Source organism: Phodopus roborovskii, unplaced genomic scaffold (assembly GCF_943737965.1).
Source record: "Phodopus roborovskii unplaced genomic scaffold, PHOROB, whole genome shotgun sequence".
Taxonomy (NCBI): domain Eukaryota; kingdom Metazoa; phylum Chordata; class Mammalia; order Rodentia; family Cricetidae; genus Phodopus; species Phodopus roborovskii.
Window position 1 is genome coordinate 1083382 of NW_026126548.1, and position 25832 is coordinate 1109213.

Genomic DNA, 25832 nt, shown 5'->3' on the forward strand with positions numbered 1-25832 from the left:
AAGAATATAAGCAAGTGGGGGTAACAGGTGATACTTTCAAAACATTTAATCAGACAACCATATCCTTGGCTATTTCCAAGGAATAAACGGAATCATGAACAGTTTAAAACGCTTTGACAAGTACTTTCTCATGAAACTTGACAATAGCAAAGGCAGACTGTAGAAATGGGAAAGAAAATATAGACTCATTGAATGTCAGGAATAAGAAAGCAGTGTTGGATGGATGGATATAATGTAGGGTTAAAAGAGAAAGATTTTAGCCTGAGGTTGTGAAAACAATAGGCTCTGGGATCAGTGGAAGACTTGCTAGATAGTGAAGAGTCCCTCATAGAGATAACTGTCCTAGGCTTCTAGGGAATCTATCTAGTCCAGAGGGAAAGGGTATCTAATCAAAGAAAAGTATTCCATCCAAGTCAAGTGAATTCATTGGGATTGTGTAAAGGAGCAATGGACAACAGACATACAGCTACCCAAAAAGAAATTCCTTATATTTTTGGTTGTGAGCCTAGCCTTTAACGGCTGGGCCATCTCTCCGGCCCCTGAAAAGAAATTCCTACTCCAATAGTGAATCCTTGACCCTCCCCTTCTCAACTGGAAAATGTTAATAGGCCTGAATTCAGTCCCTGGCAACACACCAAACAAAAATAAAAACCTGCCTTTATGACTATAGTGATACAGTATGATGGATTTTTTTCTTTAGAAACATTAATACAGCTATTAATAAAAAGCTGATAGACACTTTAGCCAAGGGTTCTTGCAATGTAGCCCTAACTTTCCAGGAACTCACTAATATGAACAGGCTGACCCAGCTTGAAACTATCTTTTTGTCTCTACCTCCTAAGTTGCATATATGCATCATGACTCTGATTTGGAGGCAGAGAGGGGAGTTGTTTTTTTTTAAAGTCGTGTTAGGGGCCAATGAGATGGTTAAGCAGATACAGACACTTGCCACCAAATTTGATAACCTAAATTCCTAGGCCCATGTGATGGAAGGAAAGAACTGATTCCAAGTTGTCCTCTGACCTCATACATACTGGCATGTGAATGCACACATGCACAACAAATGTAAAAAGGAGTTAACAAAAATATTGGGCCAGCAAGATGCTTTTATGGGTAAAGGCACTTGCCATCAAGTACCAAGGGTTATTATGCAAAGAGCTCATCTCCACTTTCTCAGTCAAACCCATCACCTTTCCAGGCTTTGAAGATCTAAGCCAGCAGCAAGTTTGTCCCATGTGAAAGTTAAATATCTGTTCCCAAAGAGTATAAGTCAATGAAGTTATAAAGCCCTCTAACTGAACACATTGCAAACCTACCCCTGTGTACTCTGCCTTCCCAATACCACATGCTAGCTGATTTAGGTCCTCCTTAACAGCCCCAATAAGTCCCCACAGATGGTGCTAAGATTTAAACCTAGTTACCATGGCTTCACAGCTAGAAGAGAAAGTTAGCAAATATAGTAAAGGACTTCTAAGAGGAAGGGAAATATTTTCTTTCACATGGACTTATGAGCTGCTTCTACAAGGTCCAGAGGTATCTATTATACCAAATTCCCTAAAGGACTCTCATCCACATTTTCAGACTTCAGGTGATAAGAGTCTTGACTACATAGCAGACACTAGACTGAGCATTCATATATTCAAATATCTTTAAGTAGAGCTCTGTGACTCTCAAATCCCAAGTCTACCCTTAAACTGCAAGAAATAAGCTGAGTTTGACTATACCTTATGACCTAGATTTAGCCTCTGAAATACCCGAGTATCTTAATTGCAGTCTCTAATATTTCCTCTGTATTTTTATGTGCTTCAATTTTTGCACAGGCAACATGGTTCCCATATATATATATATATATATATATATATATATATATATATACACACACACACACACACACATATACATACATACATATATATATATATATGCCCAGTAGCTGGTGATCAGCACCAAAATGGCCACACTGTCAAATACTAATTAGAACCATTCCCCAAAGCAATCTTACTGTGATGGCTAGTCTTGGTTGTCAACCTTACTAAATTAACTAAACTAAAACCCAAGCAGCTGGGGAGGTACATGTGACAGTTTGAATGAAAATGGAACCCAGACTCATGGGGAGGAGGTGTGGCCATGTTAGAGGAAGTGTCACTTCAGGTTAGGCTCTGGGGTTTTACAAGTTCAGGGTAGGTCCAGGGCCTACTCTCCAACACTGTATCTGCCTGCACTGTGCTTCATGATGACATGAACTGAATCTCTGAACTATGAGCCAGCCCCAATTAAATGTTGTCATGTTCAATAGTGTCTCTTCACAGCAACAAAACCCTAAGACAGTATACACAGGGATTTTTTTTTTTTTTTTTTTTTTTTTGAGACAGGGTTTCTCCTTATCTTTGGAAACTAACCTGGAACTTGTTCAGAGATCCATGTCTCTCCCTCCTGAGTGCTGGGATTAAAGGTGTGCACCACCACCACCTGGCTTATTATTTTTGGATGGGGATTTTTTTAAAATCATTTGAAGTGTGAAGACCCACTTTTAATCCAGATCTTTTGAGGTGGGAAGATTGACCTTTAATCTGGGCTACACCTTCTGCTAGTAGCCTGTGAACAGGGAAGATTGCTCTTTGCCTGCATGCTCCTGCTTTTATTTTCACTGGCAAGTCCATCCCTTCACTGGACCCTACTTCTTTGGGATTCTGGCAGATATGGAAGACCAGCTGAAACATCCAGCCTTGTGGACTGAACTGCTGCATTCTTAGACCTTCCATTGGTAGAAAACCATTACTGGACCAGCTGAGGCTGTGGCATGTAAGCTCTGTGTGTGTGTTTCCCACAGCCTGTAAGGTAGGGGTGTGAGTGCGTGCGTGCGTGCGTGCATGCGTGTGTGTGTGTGTGTGTGTGTGTGTGTGTGTGTGTCTGTGTCCCACTTCTCATCAATTATGTTCCTCTAGAGAACCCTGACCTTTTCAGTTCTGGTCCTCAGAGAAGCAAAAACGATTACAGTTAGCTACATATTTATGAGTTTTGCATACATTTATTTGACCAAAATATTTTTTTTTTTAATCCAAAAAATGCCTGTGTCAGGCAGAGGTGCTGTCTCTGTGGGTAAATGTGCTTGCCACCAACACTGACAACATGAGTTTCATTTCCAGGACTTGTCAAGGGAAATGACTCTTGACAAGTTATCCTCTGACTTCCACACCTTCCCTCACCAAATAAATGTCATTTTTTGAAAGCCTTTTTGGCACTGATGTCTCAGCAGTTAAGAGCTCTTGCAGAGGACCAGAGCTTAGTGTCTAGAACCCACATCAGGCTGTTCACAACTGTCTGTAACACCAGTTCCAGAGTATTCCAACTCCTGGTTCTCTGAGGACACCTGTACTCACATGCACACACCCACACACATTCATGTACATAATGAAAAATAATCTTTTGAAAGGGCCTTTGTTATAAACATTTTTGTCCATTAACCATTCTCTAAACAATCTAGTATTTCAGTAGCATTTGTATTATAATAGGTACAATCCAGAGATGATGTAAATTATTCTGCAGGATATGATAGGTTATGAGCAAAACATGCCATTTTATGTAAGGAACTTCAGCATATACAAAATTTGGTATTGATATGAGTCCTGAAATCAATCATTCAAGACCACTACACAACACTACACACACACACTTGCATATGATAATCTCTAAAATAACATACACCATGAAACCTAATGAAAAAGAAAAATGTTAAAAAATTGTTTAGTATTTCAATATGGTCACAGTAGCATTAAACCAAGTGTATATATAGGCTACACACCAGGAATGGGCTCCACTCTGGCATCATACACAAAAGTGGGAATGGGGGTCCTAATGGGGAATGATAGTGTTTCCTGGAGAAAAAATGAATAGCAGGAAGCAGGAGCAAAAGAAGCCCTGCACTGCACAAGTTTCTCCATCTTTTTTTTTTTTTTTAAATGTAAAAAGATATTACTTATAAAAACGAAGAGCATCAGGGGCTTAATTGGACTAGAATTTCTTTGGAGTGGATCTCTGAAGCCATCTTGAAAAAGACTGTTAGGAAAAGTACAGTTGTTGTGCACTGCTTTCCAACTAGAGCCCTGTACTGTAGATTCCTGCTCTAGTCTTCTGCCCCTGCATGTAGAAGTTCAAAGTATTAATGGGGCCAAAACACTATCCCTACAGAAAATGTTCTGGGAACCCTGAAATTCTGTTATAAAGGCTAAATAGGCTTTCAGGATATGTCTAGTGCTCTTGCCACGGCCTGAGAAGATGCTTAGAAATAACCCTGGAGTGTCCTCAAACATTGGGCTTAAAAAATGGCCTATGGGAAGCTTTCTATGGTCTTTCCAAAACCAATTATATTTTCACCAGCTCAAAGTACATTTTGTCCCTATCAATCACAGCAATATTCAGCACATTATTTGGACAATTCTTTTTATCACAGGTAGCTGAACCTCCTCTGTCAGCGTTCCCAAGTAGTCATTACAGGCAAGTAGCAGCATGCCAGACTGTACAGAGAAAAGCAACTATAAATTAAGTCTTGAAGCTATCTTTAACCAAGCGCCTACTGTGCAGAAGATCCACCCTTCGGAGTACTGGTGATAAGTGTTCACACCTAATTAATCTCGTAATGACTACAACTCCCGAAATACACCGCGGGGTCATCTTGTACACTTATCCCATGTTTTTCGGGTTAGCGCCAAGGGCTAGCCGAGCATCGCACCCCCTGAGGAACCTTCTCTTCGGCCGGCTCTCCCAGGGGTAGGCAGCGCTTGCCTGCCCTGGCCTCGCCCCGGCCCGCCTCTGAGCACTACACCGTCCCGAGGCGCAAAGTAGGCCTTCCAAAGGCCGGCACCACAAGGCTACCGGTAGAACGCCGAGGCGGGGAACGAGGCCGCCAGCGCCTCGGTGGAAGGAGCACTGCAATCGCCTCCTGCTCACTGTGGCCACGGGGCACTTCCCAGCCAGGTTCTATGCCGGACTCTTGCGGGTGCAGGGCCGAGCCTGCTTCTGGCCTAGGGATGGACAAGCACTCGGCCTTCTCAGGTTGGCCTTGTTCTTTTCTTAGAGCAGGTCGAGAGCCAACACCCGCCACGTGCCCAACGACCACGCCACAAAGCCCGGATAACTCGGCAAACACACCGCTCCAGCTACCTGCCGACGCGGTCTCGTGGAGCAGGGAGGAAAACTCGCGAGAACTCCCCGCCCAACTGAGATTCCCGAGCTAATCACACAGGCCTCGCGAGAGCGCCAGGTTTGGCTCTCCGGAAGTGTGTTCAGAGGTAGAGGTGCTGTGCCTTAGACTCGTCGGCCGCCGTAGCCCCTGCTAGGACAGCCCGTGCGAACCTGCTGGAAGAGGAAGAGAAAGGCAGAGAGAGTCGGGTTACAAGATGGCGGATCTGTAGTAGTTACCGCGGCGGGCGGCGGCAGCGGAGGTCCGAGCGAGTTCTGGGGAGCAGAGGGGAGAGACGGTGGCTGGACGCAGGGCGGAGAGCGTGGTAACGGAGAGCACGAGCGGAGGGCTCTCGATGGCTCTTGTCAAACCCTTGCTCGCGGCTAACCCTTTGGAGACATGGTAAACTCGGGCCTCTCCAGAGCCGCCGCCGCCGCCGCCACCGGCTCTCAAGAGTGAGGCACCGGCGAGGCGAGCGAGGAGGCGGCGGCTGCAGCACTGGGCCAGTAGCCACCATGTCGGACACACGTCGGAGAGTGAAGGTCTACACCCTGAACGAAGACCGGCAATGGGACGACCGAGGTACCGGGCATGTCTCCTCCACTTACGTAGAGGAGCTCAAGGGGATGTCGCTGCTGGTTCGCGCGGAGTCCGACGGTAAGCTTCCCGGGACGCCGGGCGCGGACAGTGCCCGAGGTTTTCGCTCCGGCTCGGCACTCGGGCTAGCGAGCGCCGCTTGGGACAGCGCACTCATTGGTCTTAGCTGCGATAAAAACAAACCACTGGGCCTGGATTTACTCTCCGGTTCCTCCGCCTCCGGCCATCCCTATTAAGGATTTGACTCCTTCCCCTCCAATCCCTGTCTGGTTGTTAGATTTAGAATGTGAGCAGTAGAAAGTCGGTAGGAGACCAGATGGGGATCTCGCTCTTGTGACACCCGCTACCCGCTTTAGGTAGTTTTGTTGTGTGTCCAGTAAAAAAGGGTTAGTGAAACTTTTCTAAGTGACCGCCTTAAAAAGAAACAGCTTCCAATGGTTGCACTCGGCAGGTGCTGAGGAAAACGGGCCTTTTCTTGGACTTAGTACAGACTGTTGCCACGATACAAACACGAGCACAAACGTCTTTTTGATCCCTCCAGACTGGAAAAAGTGGGTTCCACAGTCTCAGCAAATTAGAAAACTAAAGCAGACTGTGAAGTTGTATTTGTTGATTGCAGAATTCATAGAAAACATCTTAATATTAAAAACTGACAGCCATAATTAAAATAACTACTACTTGTATTCAAAAACTGCCCAGTTGGAGCAACTGATATGTGTAGGCATTAGAGGAATAACAATCTTAGATTTATTTTTTGACATGTTATACTAATGCAGAGTCCGTTTTATTAGTCAAGAGCATTTATTTATACGTTATGTGGGGGTTGTTATTATGGTAAGTCTCCCCAAGGCCCTTGTAATTGTTTTGTCAGGCAGGAAATGCAGGGAAAGGGCTTTTGTTAAAGTTACTCTTCACTCAACTAGACCTTAAAGTTTTATTTTAGCTATCTCATAGTCTGAAATATTGGTTTCACACATTTTTCCCCCCTCTAAAGACATTCGGAGATAGGATGAAATATAAATTAAATATGTAGCCTAGATCTGGAGGAAAAATACTAATTAAAATACATTTTGTAGCCTTAGGTGTTCAGCTGGTGAGAAGACATGAAACATCTGTAAAATGTGTACTATTGAAGGCTTTATAATTTGAAACTTAACAGCCTTTTTTCTTTTCATTATTTCAGGATCTCTGCTCTTGGAGTCAAAAATAAATCCAAACACTGCATATCAGAAACAGCAGGCAAGTAGTTATTAAATCTTTGGTAACTAAAGTTAGAGACCATGTGAAATGCATTTACCTCTCAGGTTGGGAGAGTTTCAAACTGAAAAGTAGTTTTTATGTTGGCAATTTAATATTGTTTTTTAATTGAGCCACTGTTTTTATTAGAAAACAGTGTATTCTTTGGTCTTGTTTAAAGTAAGTCAGGTCTCTCCTATGTGCTCTGCACTAAACCTTTTTGAGTCACATTTGGAAGAAATGACTTAAAAGAAAATCCAAACTGTTGAGTTACTAACATTAAGAAAAAATGATGGTGGTGCACACTTTTAATCACACCACTGGGGAGGCAAAGGCAGGCAGATCTCTGAGTTCAAGGCCAGCTATAGAGTGAGTTCCAGGACAGTCAGGGCTACATAGGAAAAACAGGATTAAAAAAAAATTCAAAGGAATACTTTTAGACCAAGGAAAGTTTGATTGTGGTGTGAAATTGGATCTTTGACCAAGGAAAGGAGCTTTTAAAGGTTTTTTTAAAGTATCATTTAAATTCTGCTTTACATTGTATGCATATTTTTAATATAATCAATTGATACTCTATAAATATACATATTAGTTAACTTTGGTACATTTTCTGTTAATACTTATTGTCACTTTGGAAAAGGAAATCTGTTATTACCTTTATCTGATTTTTTTTTTCATTTTTATTATGAAATACTGTCAAAACTGAGTAATGTAGAGAATAATATAATAAGTTATTACAACACCATCAAATTTACCAATATTAACATACTATATCCTTTTCAATCTTCTATAATGTTTAATGTGAGTAGAGGTAAAAATCACCTTTTGTTTCAACTATGGTAACGCTATACGAAAATTGCTGTGTATTTTTTCTGTGCATACTTTTATTTTTTTAACTTATACTATTAATACCATATTTTCATGTGTATTCTGAAATTTGTATTTTCACGCTTTTTGATGATTTATTTGTGTTATTGTAGATAGCTTTTTAAAATGTATTAAATTCTGATGTATGACATACCTATGAGAAATTGGATTATTTCCTGTGTGTTATATAAAGTCAGAATGACAGACTTTGGAAGGAAAAGAGAAATTATGTTAGGTTTATAATTTAGCATCAAGTCTACCTTTCTTCAAGGTATGTGAAAATTTGGATGCTATAAACACTTCAGAGAAGAAAGGAAATTACATCTATGGCAAAACTTATTAGTAGTAAAAATTTTAATGTAAATAACTGCTTTATGCATACAGTACATTCTTAGTTCCTTAAAATATTTTAGTACTGGTAGCTTTTTTTCTCGTAGACAGTTTTATATGTGTCTATCTTTGGTGAAGAATTCAACTAAAACATTTGTCTTGAACATTTGAATGTTTCTATGTATCTTAGATATGTTTAAATACATTTAAATGAATGTCATTTCTCACTCAACCAGGCAGACAGTTACTCTGTGTTTGCAATGAGTTTTGTAAGATAGCTACTTCTGACTTTTTGCTTGTTTGCAGAGAAACACTAGTATTTTGTCATCTTTCTTTCTCCTACCTATATGAATATAAAATTATAAGAACATTTGCTTGTGTGACTCCTAAGTGATGAGCAGTTCCCTACACATTTAGTTATAATGAATACTTGACTTGTGTAAGTGATCTCTTGGCTGCTATTATATTGGAAAAATCATGTTGTGTGTGCAGAGGCTTACTATAAAACAGTCCTCCAGCATTTAAAAATTGTATTATGCTTTTTTTTTAAATACTTGAAAATTTTGAAGCATACTTTAATGAATAATGTCACTATCTAGAAAACTAGTTCCAGACAAGTTGGATTTTTTTTTAATGCACTTAAGTATACAAAGCATTGAAGAAAAAATAAAATTAAAGTTTTATGACATCTGAAAATGTTTTCCAAAACCAGTTACATTTAAGTAATATAGTTCAGGGCTGCATATCTTCATGACACTTTCATACACACACTACACATACCATTCTAAGGTTTATGAGAGGATATAGAAAAGCATTGTCTGAATACAGGAATGAAAACATGTGAACGGAGTCACCTGTTTTATTTTCTTTAATCTTTCTTAAATTGGGAGGACTTTTCTAGTGGAAGTACATGTGTTAAATTATGTTTTTTGTGATGTATGCAATTTTTTCCTATTTAACCAGTCTTGCTCAGTTTGCACTTTTTACCAAGTTACACAGGTTGGAATTCTTGAATACATCATTATTTTTAAATTTACTAGAATTAACAACATTTGTGAACATTTGAGATCTTAGATTAGAAAGTTTGTTCCAAAATTAAAAGAAATGCATTATTCATAGATGGGTTTTTAATTAAAAATGTGAGTAAATGGCTTGTTTATAGAATATTTTACTATATTAAAATGTTACATGAACTCAGAGATAATTATTTAATATTTGCAGTTACAGTCTAAAAATTATCCAACTGCTTAATTGTTTGCTCAGAATATATGAGTTTCCCTTTCTCAAAAGCAAAGTATCAGATTAACAGGCTCACTTAAATGTATTAGAATAAATACAACTATCAGATAGTAGTAAAAAGCTGTCAGTATTTTCACAGTACTTCCCTACCCTGTCCAGTACTGAAAAGAGTGATGGATAGGAAGATGTATTTTCTTAATACACTTGAGTATTTAAGCAGACACATTAGGGAGAAAAGAAAGTGATTATGCAGTACAGCATGAAACAAAGTGTCTGATACATTTCAGACTTTTAAGTTACTTTACTGATCTTGACTAAATCAAAAGTCAAAATAGCTTAGCATATTTAACATAATTGTGTGCTCATAAGTAAAAGGTTAGCCCTGGCTTCAGTGACACAATAAATAACTAAGCTAATGATTTTTTTTTTCCTAGACCTCCCTCACTGAAAATGAATTTCCCATTGAAAGCTGCATTTCCTGTGGAGGCAGCTTAGGTACAGAAAGCTTATAGATGAGAATGTAAAGCAAGTGTATTACAACAGCGTTAGAGGCAAGAATCTGTAAGAAGAAATTCATTCTTGGTGGTGGTGGTGGTGGTAGTTGCAGAAATCAATAATACTCTGCTTGAATTGCAGGAAGTCTGTTCACAGAAGTTTTGTTTTATTGTACCAAACAAAAATGAGACATTTAAGTTCTTATTGGAGACCTAAATTGATGAAAGTGATATTGTGTTTAAGGAAACCAGTGTGACAGCAGGAACATATTCCTGCACATATCTTTTAGGAAGTGTGAGTTAAAATGATTTGGGCCTTTGATAACTACATAACCAATTTGGATTTTATTCTTCAGTTGTAGTGGTAATCCAAAATGGAATATGTAGAATGAAGCATGAGAAGTTTAAAGATTTATGTTTGTTTGCTTTTTGTTTTTAAAATTCATTTATTATGTATACAGTGTTTGCCTGCAGGCCAGAAGAGGGCACCAGATCTCATTACAGATGGTTGTGAGCCACCCTGTGGTTTCTAGGAATTGAACTCAGGACCTTTGGAAGGGCAGCCAGTGCTCTTAACCTCTGAGCCATCTCTCTAGCCCCTGATTTATTTTTAATTGGGGGTGGGAAGTAGGCAGGGGCATGTACGCTGCCATGGATCAGAGGCGAGAAGTGTTGGATCCCTCTGGAGTGGAATACAGGTAGTTGTGAGCTGCCCAGTGTAGTCTGGGCACCAAACTCAGGTCTATGATCTTAACCACTGAGACATCTCTCTTGCCCTACATGAGGATTTTAAAGGAAACCTGCCTTTTTACTGGTTTTCTCAAAAGGAGATGGTAGTTGTAGTTGATATCTAGTAAAAGTCACATGGTTGAGTCCCTTCTCTCAGAATGGCATTCTGAATGAAAAACATTTCTGTGAGAAGTATTTTGCTTATATTGTCAGTTATTGTTGCCTGGCTACCTAACTGTAACAATAGATCAAGTAAAACAATTGAAAACAATATAAATAGAAAGGAAATAATGGTCAAACTGACATTTAGTGTTAGCTTTCAGTGGTGTAACAAAATGGGAAACTATAATACTCTGACAAGTTAAGACTCCACAAAAAAATTTTTAAGTATCAAAAAATATTTTAGCCAGGTGGTAGTGGCACATGCCTGTAATCCCAGCTCTTGGGAAGAAGATCCAAGCAGATCTCTGAATGCAAGACCAGCCTGGTCTACAGAGTTTGTTCCAGGACAGCAAGAGCTATACAGAGAAACCATGCCTCAAATAATAATAATAATAATAATTGCCTACCATTTGCAGATTTATTATGCTCTTAAGTAGTTCTAAAAATAGTGATTGTTAATACTAAATAGTTAACCATTTAAACATTAAACATTTTGCTTATGTTGTCTTTATATAATTGTTTTGTGGGGTGTGTGTGTGTGTGTTGTATGAAGTAATTGTTGGTTTGAGTCAGGTCTCACTATGTAGCCCTATGTAGGACCAGGCTGTCCTTGAAGTTACAGAGTTCACCTGCTTCTGTCTCCCCAATTAAAGGTATACACCACCACACTCAGTTTGTAATATTTTCTTGTATATATTAGTAACTTAAGTCATATAATTAGTGTGTTGAAGACTACTATTCATGAAGCGTTCTTCAAATGGTTTGTTTGTTAAGATGGTTTGGAGTGAGGGGAAGATGGAGTACATAAGTGGATCTGACTGTAGTAGCTCTGTTTTTATCTTTAGAACTTTTCTTCTACCCCCCCACACTTGGGGTGTGTGTGTGTGTACATGGGTGCAGGTATAGGAGAAGACTGAAGAGAGTATACCTTTTCTGTGGCTGGAGTTATAGGCACTTATGAGCTCTACCCCATATGGATGTGAAGAACAAAACTTGGTCTTCTGCAATAGCAACAAATGCTCTTGACTGCTGAACTGTCTCTCCACACTTTTCTCCCTTTTAAAAGGGGGTTTGAAAGCACAGCTGTAGATGGTGTTAGCAACTGAAGCACCTCATAAAATTTGAAATAACTTTCGATGGCAAATTTCCGTTAGGTATATAATCAGGAAGAGGATAGAGCAAAGATTTCCAGCCATTCTTAACTGAATATACAACAAAGAAGAAAGACTAAATGGAGGGGCTGGGGAGATGGTTCAGTTAATACAGTCCTTGCTGAATTTATGAGAACCTGGGTCTGATCCTCCCATCCTGTGTAAACAGCCAGCCTTGTTGGTGCATACCTGTTTTCCCAGTGCTAGGAAGGCTGAGACAAGAGAGGCCCTGGGGCTTACTGGCTAGCCTTATCTTTTTGGTTTTTCAAGACAGGATTTATTTGTGTAGCCCTAGCTGTCCTGGAACTAACTCTGCAGACCAGGCTGGCATCTAACTCAGAGATCTACCTGCTTCTGCCTCCCAAGTGCTGGGAATTAAAGTCATCACCACCACCCAGCTAGCTACTCTTTCTAAATCAGCAAGGCACCCTTCTAAAAAGGGTGGAGAACAATGGAGGAAAATTGAAATTGAGGCCTGGATTCATCAGAGGGCACTTTTCATTTACTGGTTAAAGCTAAAATATTGGTAGGTTTTCATTTTGCAGTTCTGAAGATCAAATTCAGGGCCCTACTTATGATAACAAGTGTTCAACTAATGAGTTATAACTTAATACCAAGTCATAAAATTTGTAAGTACTAGTCAAATGAATAGTTATTAAATGTATCTTGTTGAGGCGACTGGGGTTTAGCAGTTAAGAATACTTGCTATACTTTCTGAGAACCCAGGTTTGCATCCCAGCACCCACTTGACAGCTCACAACTGTCTGTAACTAGTTTCTAGGAATCCGATGCCCACACATGTATGCAGACAATACTCATACACATAAAAGTAAATCATATAAAAATATATATGTGATATTGTGGATTATGTTTTGGAACGGTTTTAATGTATGGGGTTTTTGTTGTTTTTTGGGGGGGTGTTTTGGCTTTTTGAGATGGGTGGGTAAATCTAGTACTATCAAACTGCCATCAAAAGCATGACCTATGACCTTGAATTCTTGATCTATTTGCTTCCATCTCCCAAATGCTGGGATTACAAACACACCCGGCTTATGTGTATGCTGGTGAGTCTTTGCTAATTGGACACAAACTAGAGTCACATGGGAAGAAGGAACCTTGATTCTATACTTATCAAGGCTCTCTGCATTTTGTGACAGCTGGACTTCTTGTGGGACTCCTTAGTGAGAGCAGGGGCTGTCTCTAACTCTTTTACTGGCTTTTGGGACCCTATTCTCACACTGGGTCACCTTACCCAGCCTTAATATAAGAGAAGATGTTTAGACCTCCGCCACCCCTCTACTCCCCCACCCCACCCCCGCCACCGCAGTTTTTCAAGACAGGGTAAATTCTTTGTAAAAGCGTTGGCTGCCCTGGAACTTGCTTTGTAGACCAGGCTGGCCTTGAACTACCTCCCTAGTGCTGGGTCCATAAGAGTTAATCACTGTTACAGTGGGGAAGAATGCAGCAGGCCAGCTGAGAGCTCAGGGCTCCAATCTTGAGCCATAAACATGAAGCAGAGAATCACAAACTGGAAATGGTACAAATGTTGGAACTCTCAAAGCCTACCTACAGCGCCAGAAAGGCCATACTCTCTGAGGATTCCCAAATAGCACCAACTAGGCCCAAGTATTCAAATGTCAGAGGCTGTGGGCCTCATTTACCATCCAATGAACTACACATACAAGCATTCACACATAAAAATAAACTTTTATATGTAAGTCAAAATAGGGTTAAACCTAAATTTTTCTGAAGGTATTTGCATGTTTTTAATCATTTGACAACCAGTTAAAAAGAAAGGGTAGACATGTAGGTTGTTGATGAATGGAATGGCTGACTCTCCAGATGGCAGAAAGTAGAAGATTGGAATGTCTACAGTCTTGCTCAAGAAGTGTTAGCTAGAGCCTACTGTGGTCTTTACCAGAGTTTGTCTTTCTTCCATTGGGAGTATAATACAAAACTTTAAAGGCATAGCAGAATACTTCATAGATTGTCTCTTGAATGTATTTTAAATGTCAGTTCTTTTGACTTTTGTTTGTATTCTAGTGTGGTAATGAGAAATCATTTTTTCTTTTTGAACAGGATACATTAATTGTTTGGTCAGAAGCTGAAAATTATGATTTAGCTCTAAGTTTTCAAGAAAAAGCTGGCTGTGATGAGATCTGGGAAAAAATTTGTCAAGTAAGTTTTTTTTTTAAAAAAAATATATCTTTATGAATATGATTGTGTACATAATTCTTTTTTTTTTTTTTTTACTTCAGAAGCATGTGTTAAAATATGGGAAGGTAATAGGCTAAGATTTTAATACTCTAGCATGAATTTTTATGTGTTTTTTCTGGTGCTGGCAATCTGACCCAGGTCCTGATTCATACTAAATACATGCCCTGCTGCCTTTGATTCCAGCACTAGGAAGACAGAGGCAGATGGAGTTCTAATTAAAGGCCAGCATGGTCTACAAAGCAAGCTCCAAGAAAGCCAGGGCAACACAAATTCTTTCCTGGGATGTGTGTGGGTTGGGGTAGTTCTCTGCATTTGCAACTGTTATTTCACTTTAAATTAGGAGCAACAACGTTCATGATTTTTAGATTTTTTTTTTTTTTTAAATGTGAGAAAGACTGTGAATGTAACTCAATTGGTAGAGTGCTTCCCTAGCATACAGGAGGCCCAGGGTTCAACCCCAGTTAAGCCTAGCAAACACCTGTAATCCCAACATAATCAGGAGGTAAAAGCAAGAGGATCAGAAGTCCATGGTCATCCACGGCTTCCTATGTGACAGTGTTTCAGAAGGGGGATTGAGACACAGGGAGTGTGCTAAGTAGTATAGAGCTCCTATAAAACCCCTCCAGACAACTCCTGCACTCCGTTCCACATGATGCAGCAAGATTAGTGTCTTGTATAATATAGAATATTAGTTGCAATTAGTAAACTAGTTTTAAATATTATTAACTAAAACTCACTCTCTGTTTCTTGATGTCTATTTTCTTTTCCCATGATGCCCCATTGCACCACTCATGTCTTCTTAGGCTTCTTTTTAACTATGATACTTGGTAATTGGACACCCCTGGGATGACCACAAACTCTTAATGGCTTCCACCATTCCAAAAGCTGGGAAAATGGGCTTGCATCAGTATACCTGGATACAGGTTCTTGAAGTATGTGGCACAAATTAAAAAACAGACAAACAAAAATGATTATAGTCAGATCTATAAAACAAAAATTTTTTTAAGAATCACCAAAACAGTGTGGTAGCTAATGCAACAATCCCAATATTTTCAGCAAATATTTGCTGTTTAGGTCTTCGATCCATGAAGTAAAACTTATCTAAGTAAAAACACACTTGAAGTATAAAACTATTAAAATCACCAAAGTATAAAAAGAATATGGAAACATGTATGAAGCTGTTTTGAAATACAGCTGAGTGAAAAGATTCAGAAAAACTCAACAAAGTTATATTCTAATTAGTTTACTATAATACTAGCACAACAGATTAAAACCAAATGGGAAAAAAACATGGGCAATTGTCCTCGGAGTTCTGTACTTGAGTTTCCAAGTTTCTCTTCCGACAGTCATACAGGCAGCACTTAGTTCTCTCAGCCTTGGTGTGTGGCAGCACATAAGTGTTGTCCACCAGAGCAGCATACTTAAGTATTTGTGTCCAGGGTTTTTACTAGAGATGAGTCATGTAAGGTTGGCAGACCTTAGACTCCAGAGGTCCAGGGTGCCTCCTAATCTAAGGAACCAGCCATATAGAATACTGCATAGCTCTAGGTCCCCATGTAATCAGTCACCTTTTTAAGATGTTGGCTATTACAGGTATATAGGAGTTGCCCCTCAGGAACTAAGCAGTGGTCAAATCTTTTCCCTTGGCCAAGATGCTTTTCCACTGAAGTGATTGTATTTGAAAACCCGAGGGCTAGTGAGATGGCTCAGAGGATAAATGTGCTGGCCACCAAGTGTGAAAACCTTAATTTGATTCCCCCAGAACACATGATAGAAGAAAAAAAATCAACTTGGGCAAGTTATCCTCTCACTTCCACAGTACCTCCCCACAAGGAAAAATAAAGCAATTATTTTTAATGACTTGGCGTGTATTGGTATTTTGCTTGCATGTATGTCTGTGCACTATGGGCATGTGGTGCCCTAGGAGGCCAGAAGAGGGTGTTGGATCCCTGGAGCCAGACTTATAGATAGAGATAGTTATGAGGCATCATGTGGAATTCAAACCTGTATCCTCTGGAAGAGCAGCTGGTGCTATTAACCACTGAGCCATCTCCATCCTGTAAAGCAAATTTTAAATGGTACTGTTTGACTAAGCATCTACATTTAGTATTGTACTTAAAATGACAAAACAGTAGAATCAGTATGATTATGCCACGCATTTGAAGGAGCATGGGAAGTGAGATGCCATCCACAGACATACCTTGGCACCTACCAATTATAAATATAAAGAATCTACACTACTCTGTAAAATTGGGGCTTTGTTTGTTTACTTTACACTAATTCTTTTATTGTTTCCTCCTTGATTTACTGCAGTTTGTACCTCACAGTAACTATTTAGAACTGTTCCTGGTGACCCTTCTGATTTTAGTCTCTGGAACCCCTACATGGTGTAAGAGCAGAACTGATTCTTTCATTGTTGTCCTGTGACCCTCTATGTGTACACTGTGGCATGGACACCACAAAGTGACTTTTTCCAGCAGGACTGTGTAACATAGAAATTACAAAACAGACTTGGTTAGTGCATGCCTTTAATCCCAGAACTCAGGAGGCAGAGAAGGTGGATCTCTGAGTTCAAGGTCATCCTGGTCTATAAAGTGAGTTATAGGATAACCAGGATTACACAGTGAGAACCGTCTTTAAAAATAAAAAACAAAAAGAAGACAACAGAAAAGGAAAAGGAAAAGAGATACTGCTAGGTCAGAAGTGGTAGCATAAATCCAAGCACTGAGGAGGCAGAGGCAAGTGGAGGCTAGCCTGGTTTACAGAGAAGTTTCAGACCAGCTAGAGAGACCCTGTCTCAAGAAATAAAACAAACAAACAAACAAAAAAACAAAGAAATTTGCCAGTGTCTGACAAATCTAGGTCTTTCTCAGTCCAGCCAATCATTTTCTTTTGGCCTTAGATCCTCAGGAAGCTCTAGTGTAATTTCCCAATATATTTGATTATCAGCATTGCAGAATAATACATAAAAGTAGAGTCAACAGTACTGGTGTTGTGTATTAACATTAAAGAATGATAGTAAATATAACTAAAAAGTAAGAGGCAATATCCTTCCAGGCATGTGGTATAATCAAGCCATTATTGTTTCTTTCTTAGCCTTTGAGGCACACATCATTAAATTTTCCCTTACTATGTGGTCATCTAGTTATTTCTCTTCTTCACTTGTCTTCTCCCCCACAGTAAAAAAAGTGTGCCCACCATGATGTCCTTTGTTAGTTGGTTTCTGGGGCTCCAGTTGAGTTCAGGTCCTTAGGCTTATATGGCAAGTGCTTTACCAACTGAGTCACTGCCCTGGTCCAGAGAATGTTGGGTGTTTTTTGGATTTTTTTCGAGACAGGGTTTCTCTGTGCCTTTGGTGGCTGTCCTGGAACTAGCTAGCTCTTGTAGACCAGGCTGATCTCGATGGTCTCGAATTCACAGAGATCTGCCTCCCAAGTGCTAGGATTAAAGGTGTGTACCACCACCGCCCAGCTCAGAGAATGTTATTTCTTAACTAAACTGGCCTTGAATTCCTGATTCTATCTACTGCCTCAACCTCTCAGACGCTGAGATTACAGGTCAGCCACTGTGCTCCGTGTTCATGGTATTTTTATTTAAATTCGATGGTCAGTGATTAATTTCCAGAATGTTAAAATAGTTTATGTTTTAAGATAACCAGCTGTACTTGGGTGTTTTTAGGTTCAAGGTAAGGACCCATCAGTAGAAGTCACACAGGACCTCATTGATGAATCTGAAGAAGAGCGATTTGAAGAAATACCAGAAACTAGTCATCTAATTGACCTGCCCACATGTGAACTCAGTAAACTTGAAGAGATTGCTGACTTAGTTACCTCAGTTCTTTCCTCACCTATTCGTAGGGAAAAGCTGGCTCTGGCCTTGGAAAATGAAGGCTATATCAAAAAACTACTGCAGCTATTCCAAGCTTGTGAGGACCTAGAAAACAGTGAAGGCTTACACCATCTGTATGAGATTATTAGAGGAATCTTATTCCTAAATAAGGCAACTCTTTTTGAGGTAATGTTTTCTGATGAGTGTATCATGGATGTCGTGGGATGCCTTGAATATGACCCTGCTTTGGCCCAACCAAAAAGGCATAGAGAATTCTTGACCAAAACTGCAAAGTTTAAGGAAGTTATACCAATAACAGACTCGGAACTAAGGCAAAAAATACATCAGACTTACAGGGTACAGTACATTCAGGACATCATTTTACCTACACCATCTGTTTTTGAAGAGAATTTCCTTTCTACTCTTACATCTTTTATTTTCTTCAACAAAGTTGAAATAGTCAGCATGTTGCAGGTAAGTATTTTTTACAATTCTGTTTCCACGTGTTGTGTTCCTATTAATTTAAGCTGGTGATAAAGATTTACTTCATTTACTTTAATGGTCTATTAAACATAGAAAGCATGACTGTCTTGTGCTTTTTTTAAGATTAAGTTTTAGTATTAGGTGCTTTTTTATTCCATTTATTTATTGTGTTTGTGTGTGTGCATGTGTGTTTTACTATGCGAGTGAGCATGTTAGAGGACAGCTTGTAGGAGTTGGTTCTACCCTATGCATCCCAAAGGATTGAACTTAGATCATTAGGCCTAGCAGCAGTTACCCACCGAGTCTCATGAAACTCAGGCTGATGTTGAACTCACAATGTAGCTGAGAATAACTCTTAATTCTTGGGATTATACACATGCATCTCCAATCCTGGCCCTACCTACCAGTTTGTCATTAATCTTCAGTAAGGATATAAGGAAAGTTAAATATACATATTAGGTTCCTTTTGTCGTAAATGGGATCTGGTGTTTTGTTGGTTTCTTTATATTTTTATTTGGCTGACCTGGAACTAAGATTTTCCTCACCTTTCCTGAGCACTGATTTCAATTGTGTGACCTACTGTTCTACACACTAACAGAAAATCAGTATCAGGAAATTGGAAATGAGGTCATGCTCTGGAGATAATACAAGGATAAGAGGTTCTCAAATATAGCTTTCAAGTGATTACTTGGCCTAAAGGTTTCCAAATCCACAATAGTAAATCATAACTTTTTTATGGTTGAAAAATAAGATCGGAAAATGTAGTTCAACGGTAGTCCCCAGTACTGTCAGAAATTGTTTTAAAAAGTTGTGTAAACTAATCTATAAATATTTGTAAAACTTTGTTATTTTACTATATTTTATAATTTTGAGAAACCTATGATACAAAGCAAAGCTTTAAAGGAATTTTATTATATTTTTTGTTTGTTTGTTTGTTTTCTGTTTTTTTAATTCTGGATCATACTAGTATCTTTAGGTGGCCTGAAATTCACTGTGTAGTCCATACTGGCTTTAAACTCATAGTGATCCACCTGCCTCTGCCTTCTGAGGGCTGGTTGGTATAAAAGGTTTGCGCTACCATACCTAGCCAAGAAATTTTATTTATGATTCATGAGATGAATTTTCTGAAATTGTTATGAAATTTAAACTACTTGTTGTTTGTCTAGGATTTACCACTTAGTTATCTCTTACATACCTACAGTGACAATTAAATCTGGTTTCAAAAATGTTGGAGGAAAAAAAATTAAAGACTGTGGCCAGTAACCTTTAAATGTTCTTTTCCACCTTTAAAATTGATTTGTATTATTGTAATTGTACCTGTATGCACACATGTATGGTTATGCATGCACATGCATGTGAGTGCTGAATGCTTATTTTCTAAAGCCCAGTTCCAAGGCTTCCATGAAGAAACGTTTAGCTAAATATGAGATGTTCTCAGATACCATTCTAGCTAATGTAGTTCATACCCATTTTTAAATGAATTTTAATATGTTGTATGAGTTAAATAATGTGGGATTGTAGGATCTGTATCTCATTTAACCACAATGAAGTAGTAATTGGATGGATGGATGGATGGATGGATGGATGGATGGATGGATGGAAGATAGATAGATAGATAGATAGATAGATAGATAGATAGATAGATAGATAGATATGAAAGCACTAGTGGGGTTAAGGGCTCCTGGTATGTATTATAATAATAATACTTGTGACCTCTTAGTTCATAGTACGAATATAAGACTTTTATTTGTATCATCAGTATTTATTATTTGTTTATGTGTTTATTTATTTAGAGACAGGATTTCTGTGTAGCCTTCACTGTCCTGAAACTTACTCTGTAGACCAGGCTGATCTTGAACTTAGAGATTCATCAGCCTCTGCCTCCTGAGTGCTGGGATCATCTGGGATTAAAGGCATGTACCCTCACCATCTGGCATACAAGAATTATCTTAATGTAAATTTTCTACATACAAGTGAAAATCCATGTGCCCAAAATTGAGAAATATACTTCAAACATGTTTTGTAAATAAAATGTTTTTAAAATAGCAGCTAGTAAAATAAGGTTATTTCCATACAAAGCAGCTATAGGATAAGATCACTTTGAAAACAGAAAGTTTACATTTCTCTTTCTCCTAGAAACAACAGAGAATAGTAATGGCAATGTGACTTGTTAACAAACCTTGCATATATTCCCTGTATCTGCTGGTAAGAGTTGAATTTAGAGTCAACCCAGCATGATCTATGTATGGCCTGCCCTCCAGAGTTTATACATTGATGAGGTTTGGCCCTGAGAAATTCCCAGCTTTTCATTTCGGTTTCTAGTTAAAAATGTGAGTTTTTCGGATTCCTTTTTAAAAGGAGATAAGCTATCTGAAGCTAGTGAGTGGCAGAAATAGAGTTGGGACCCAGGTGTCTTGAGTAAATGGCCTTTAAAAAGTTCCTCCTGAGACTGGTAAAGAGGGTTTCTCAGTGGGTAAGGGTGTGTGCACTGCACTTGGAGAGGACAAGCTTTCAGCTCCCCCTACATCAGACAACTCCCAAATACTGATAATTACAGCTCCAGGGGATCATACACCTTCAACTACAAAAATAAGAAAATCTTGAAAATAAAAAGTTACTCCTATAAGGTCTTAAGTTCAAGCATAAGAGCTGAACAGAATCAGGACCAGTTGCAGTCTAGAGAGGACCGAACCATAATGAAAGGGGTCTAAGACACTTCATGCATGCCAGAACAAAACTCACTTGCTTCACATGGCCTATCTCCTGAGCTCTAAAATGGTACTGTTGTAAAGCCTGGTCACATTTACGTGATTCTAAAAAGATAATTGTTTTGTTTTACTTACTTTTACATTTCTTTATAAGAAAATAGTTTGATTCAGATACTTTTTTTGTTCTTATTTTTGTTTGTGGCACTAAAATCCATCTCATGGCTAGATAAACATTCTGCCACTCTGATTTAGAACCAGCCCTGATTTAGAACCAACCCTGATTTATAACCTCTTCCGCACAGATTTTGTTATCTAGAAAAGTAGCCACATATACGGTTGTCTTATTAAAACAAAAGCTTTAAGGCTTACAGAAAAAAGTAAAATGATTACTTTCACAACTTAAAGGAGCAAGGACTTAGGAAAAAGCATCTCAGCTACAGGCTTTATATTTTCAGTCATCTGCTTCCTAGCATATAGCCTGAATCACAAAAATGATACTATAAATTGGGAGGGAGGAATCAAGCTAAGAATCAGGAAACATTCTAATGAGATACTTGAGATTGCCTTTATAAATAGTTTCAGCGGTTTTGGCTGTCACCTCCTAAGTGCTGTGTCGATTGCTGAATTTAAGGGGAAAACTGCATTTGTCCGTCTTTGCAACTTTCTCCTATGAAAATATTCTGAAAAAGTTTAAAATCTTTAGTTAGGAAAGAATGAAAGTTTAATCTGGGAGCTCTGTGGGAAGAAGAAATATAAAAGATGTGAACAGGAAAACATACTTACAGATATTAGTTATAATATTTTTAGGACAAGTCACTTGAAATTACATTTCAAGCATATCAAGCCATGATGATTATATCTAAAAGGAGTCCATGAACTACATAAAGAAGCACCATTGTAAATCACTCACTTAAAACCCATTTTCTCTCTTTACTTTGTCTTTGAGCACTCCCCATTGACACTTAGTGCTTTTTAATTAGTGAGGATTGTGTCTGTATATAAGTCCTCCATCGTATTTTGGAAATATTGTAGAGATCCTTAGTGGATGAGCCATATTTAAAAGGACAGATACTTAGAATATAGCCTTTTTATCTGGTGATTTGATTTTAACTGTCAGCCAGAAATACTACCATTTTAAGTATTTTAGGACGTTTTAATTTAATAGAAATTATGTTTCAGCCGGGCAGCGGTGGTGCACACCTTTAATCCCAGAGCTTGGGAGGCAGAGGCAAGTGGATCTGTGAGTTCAAGGCCAGCCTGGTCTACAAAGTGAGTTCCAGGACAGCCATGACTATTACACAAAGAAACCCTGTTTCAAAAAACAGCAAGAAAAAGAAATTCTATTTCACTGAGAAGGGTTTTGAGAATATGATGAAAGCATCCAAAGCAGCATAGTTTCAACGGTTGACTTTTAGCACATCTCTAAAGTGAGTCTCAATATTACATAATTTTACTTTGTCATTTTCTTACTATTAAAAAAAAATATGTAAACTGGAGAAAACTACTTGCCTCACTAAAACAAGCACAATTATAATTTAAATATCCCTTCTACATTTTAGACATACAAATTTATATTTAAAAATCACCAAAAGTTAAATTTGTAATGAAAATAGGATTATAAAAATGTATACTTACTGCACTGGAGTCATAGCTCAATGATAGATTACTTGTTTAGCATGCACAAGACCTTGGGTTTGGTTCTTGGCTCTATATACTCTAATGAGTGCTAGGGAAATTAATACCTGTCTTTTAATAGCTCCATGTCATCAGGAGTAATTACCACAGTGGTTTGTCACTTTATCTTTGGCTCTAGATTAAAGCACTGAGTGTAATGTCACGTTAAAGGCTCCCTGCCTATTGCTATAGTCCAGCTCCCTTCAGTGCTGCACTCGTGCCCTGCCTTGTCCCTTTCTTCTAGTACATATGAACTGACAGTAAGATCCTTTGATTTCAGAGTAAATAAAAACTGCGTTACAAAGACTATCTGGTTTTCCAGAGGTCTTGAATTCAATACCCAGCAGTCACTTGATGGGTCACAACTGTAATGAGATCTCTGTAATGAGATCTGATGCCCTGTTCTGGCCTTCAGGGATAGATGCAGACTGAACACTATATACATAATAAATAAAAATCTTAGAAAGACAGGAAAGCTATCAAAATGAAAGGGAATCAGTTTGATACTTTACCTTTAGAGCTGCTTCTAGTTAAGTATGTATTAGTGAGTAGCTGAAGTGGTAGTTCTAAGTTTCAGAAAACTATAAATACATCTTCAAACTCCAGGTTTCCTGATGAAAATGCTTTTGAATTTATGATCTGTTTTTACTATACTTTGTGCAAGACATATATATAATGTAACCATACTTTTGCTAATATTTTATAGAAAATATTTCTTTTCATGCAGGAAGATGAGAAGTTTTTGTCTGAAGTGTTTGCACAGTTAACAGATGAGACTACAGATGATGATAAACGGCGTGAATTGGTAAGTTATTCAGTTTTAAAACTTGTTTTTAGATGTTTCAGAAAACACTTTAAGATACTATGCATGTCATTCCCACACACATAGATGCCCTCCCCAAAAAAATTTATATGGTGACAGAACTGCAGACATTTGTTGTAGTGGTGTAGGTATTTACATAATGGAAATTCAGAAAAAAAAAAAAACAACAGAGATGGAAAGAAAACACTTCTAAAATAAATGAATGATAAATGCTTACTTTTTAATGTATTTTTTTAGGGGCCTTGGATTTGGTTTTGCTTTTGTTTTGTATTTTAGAGTGGAAAGTAATAATTATTGTGTACCAGATGTTTGCTCTCTTTGAATGTAATCAAATTTGTGGTCTCTTATAAAATATTTCAAGATATTAAAATTGGTGTCCTCTGTTAAATTAATACTTTGAAGTAGAGAATCATCTGTCTTTGTCAGTGCTTAAAATTTAGGGTTTTTGCAGTACTCTTGGTAATCCAGACTTGGTAATCCATTTTTAACAGGATGGTTTTTATGTAAATGCCTTACATGGCACTTTTTACATTAGGTTTAAAGAGGATCAGTGTTTAAGAAATAAAGCTAAGTGTCCTTTTATTGTGATGCTAAAGTTTTACTGTTGGTTGTGTGTGTGTGTGTGCGCACACACACACATATTTAAAGTCAGGGGAGTGATGCACTCCACTGATGCATGGGTGGAGGTCAGAGGACAGTGTGTGTAGGAGTTAGCTGTCTTTTATTATGTGGGTTCCAGGAATCCAACTCAAGTTGTGTGTGTGTGACAGTAAGTGACTCTATCATGTGGTCTAACCCAGGCTTTGATTTTAAAAGAGAGAAAGCCTATTTTATTAACTAATGCCTATTGGCCTCAAATTCCTGATCCTCCTGCCTCCTGAGTGCTGGGACTGTAGAATAAGCCAGTGTGTCCATCATTAGCTTGTAATAAATACAGTTTTTAAATTAGACTCTGAGGAACCAGGATATGTGAAAAGATGAGGTCCTTCAGAAGTGTGAGTTCCGTACTCAGTTGCTAACCTTACGGTATGTACAGTTTTCATGTTGATTGACTTGCCACTGTAACTTTAACCTCACAGGTTAATTTCTTCAAAGAATTTTGTGCATTTTCTCAGACACTACAACCTCAGAACAGGGATGCTTTTTTCAAAACCTTGGCAAAATTGGGAATTCTTCCAGCTCTTGAAATTGTAATGGTAATTATGTTTGCTTCTTGTGCTTTTGAAGTTGTGAATTTGTCATAGATTCATTCATATTTTGGATGGTAAAATATTTGCATTGTGCTGACATCATTTAGTCATTTCTCTGATACTAAGTCACCACACGAATGATTTCAGTTACCAGATTTTAAGATTTGTACCATCAGTGTTTGTATTTGTTTTTTCAAAGACTTGTCTTACCTTAAGTGACACTGTCTTTCACAGAATTGAATAAATTGTCTTCGCTTCTCAAGCCGGGTAGTATAGTAAGGACATACTAGGCTTCCATATGGGAATTGGGTTATAATTCTCAGGTTTCAGTTACATGTATTTGATTCATAGACATCCAGATAAATATTTTAAGTGAGATTAATTTTAAGTATTTTTTTCTGTGTGTATTTATGTGAATTATACCACATGTGTGCCTGTACCAGCAGATTACAAGTGTGCACCACTACACTCAGCTCTGTACTGACTCTTATGTGTAAACACTGAATATTAAGTACTGACCTGTTCCAAAATATAACAGTCATGGTTGGGGAAGGATATTTCAGTTCAGTTTGATGTCTTAATCCAAAAATTAGGACCTCTCCATTTATCTGGGGGAAGGAAGAGGTTCTGCAAGTTGAAGTTGAATGTTAATCTAAAAATTTGAGAGGTTATTCATGGATTTGAGAGAGAAGAGAGGAAGGCAAGAATAACCTTTGTTACCAACTCTAACCTGGCTTTCCTTGTATCAGGGCATGGATGACTTGCAGGTCAGATCAGCTGCTACAGATATATTTTCTTATCTGGTAGAGTTTAGTCCGTCTATGGTTCGAGAATTTGTGATGCAAGAAGCCCAGCAGAGTGATGATGTAAGTAACGATGCTACAATTTTGTGTGTTACCCTTGGACAAGTCATAACATAATCTTA

At 38.4% G+C, this 25832-nt stretch overlaps 1 protein-coding gene across 1 annotated transcript in view; it reads left to right on the forward strand.

Moving 5' to 3' along the window:
* Positions 1-5536: 5536 nt before the first annotated feature.
* The window catches only part of Ppp4r3b (protein phosphatase 4 regulatory subunit 3B), a 46641-nt gene continuing 26345 nt past the window's right edge, over positions 5537-25832 (forward strand). Inside the window, exons 1-7 of the mRNA XM_051200707.1 lie at positions 5537-5836; positions 6960-7015; positions 14064-14162; positions 17880-18503; positions 23622-23699; positions 24797-24913; positions 25657-25773. Of these exons, the coding sequence (XP_051056664.1) occupies positions 5695-5836; positions 6960-7015; positions 14064-14162; positions 17880-18503; positions 23622-23699; positions 24797-24913; positions 25657-25773 (1233 nt within the window). The 5' untranslated portion in view covers positions 5537-5694. The remainder of the gene's footprint in view (positions 5837-6959; positions 7016-14063; positions 14163-17879; positions 18504-23621; positions 23700-24796; positions 24914-25656; positions 25774-25832) is intronic.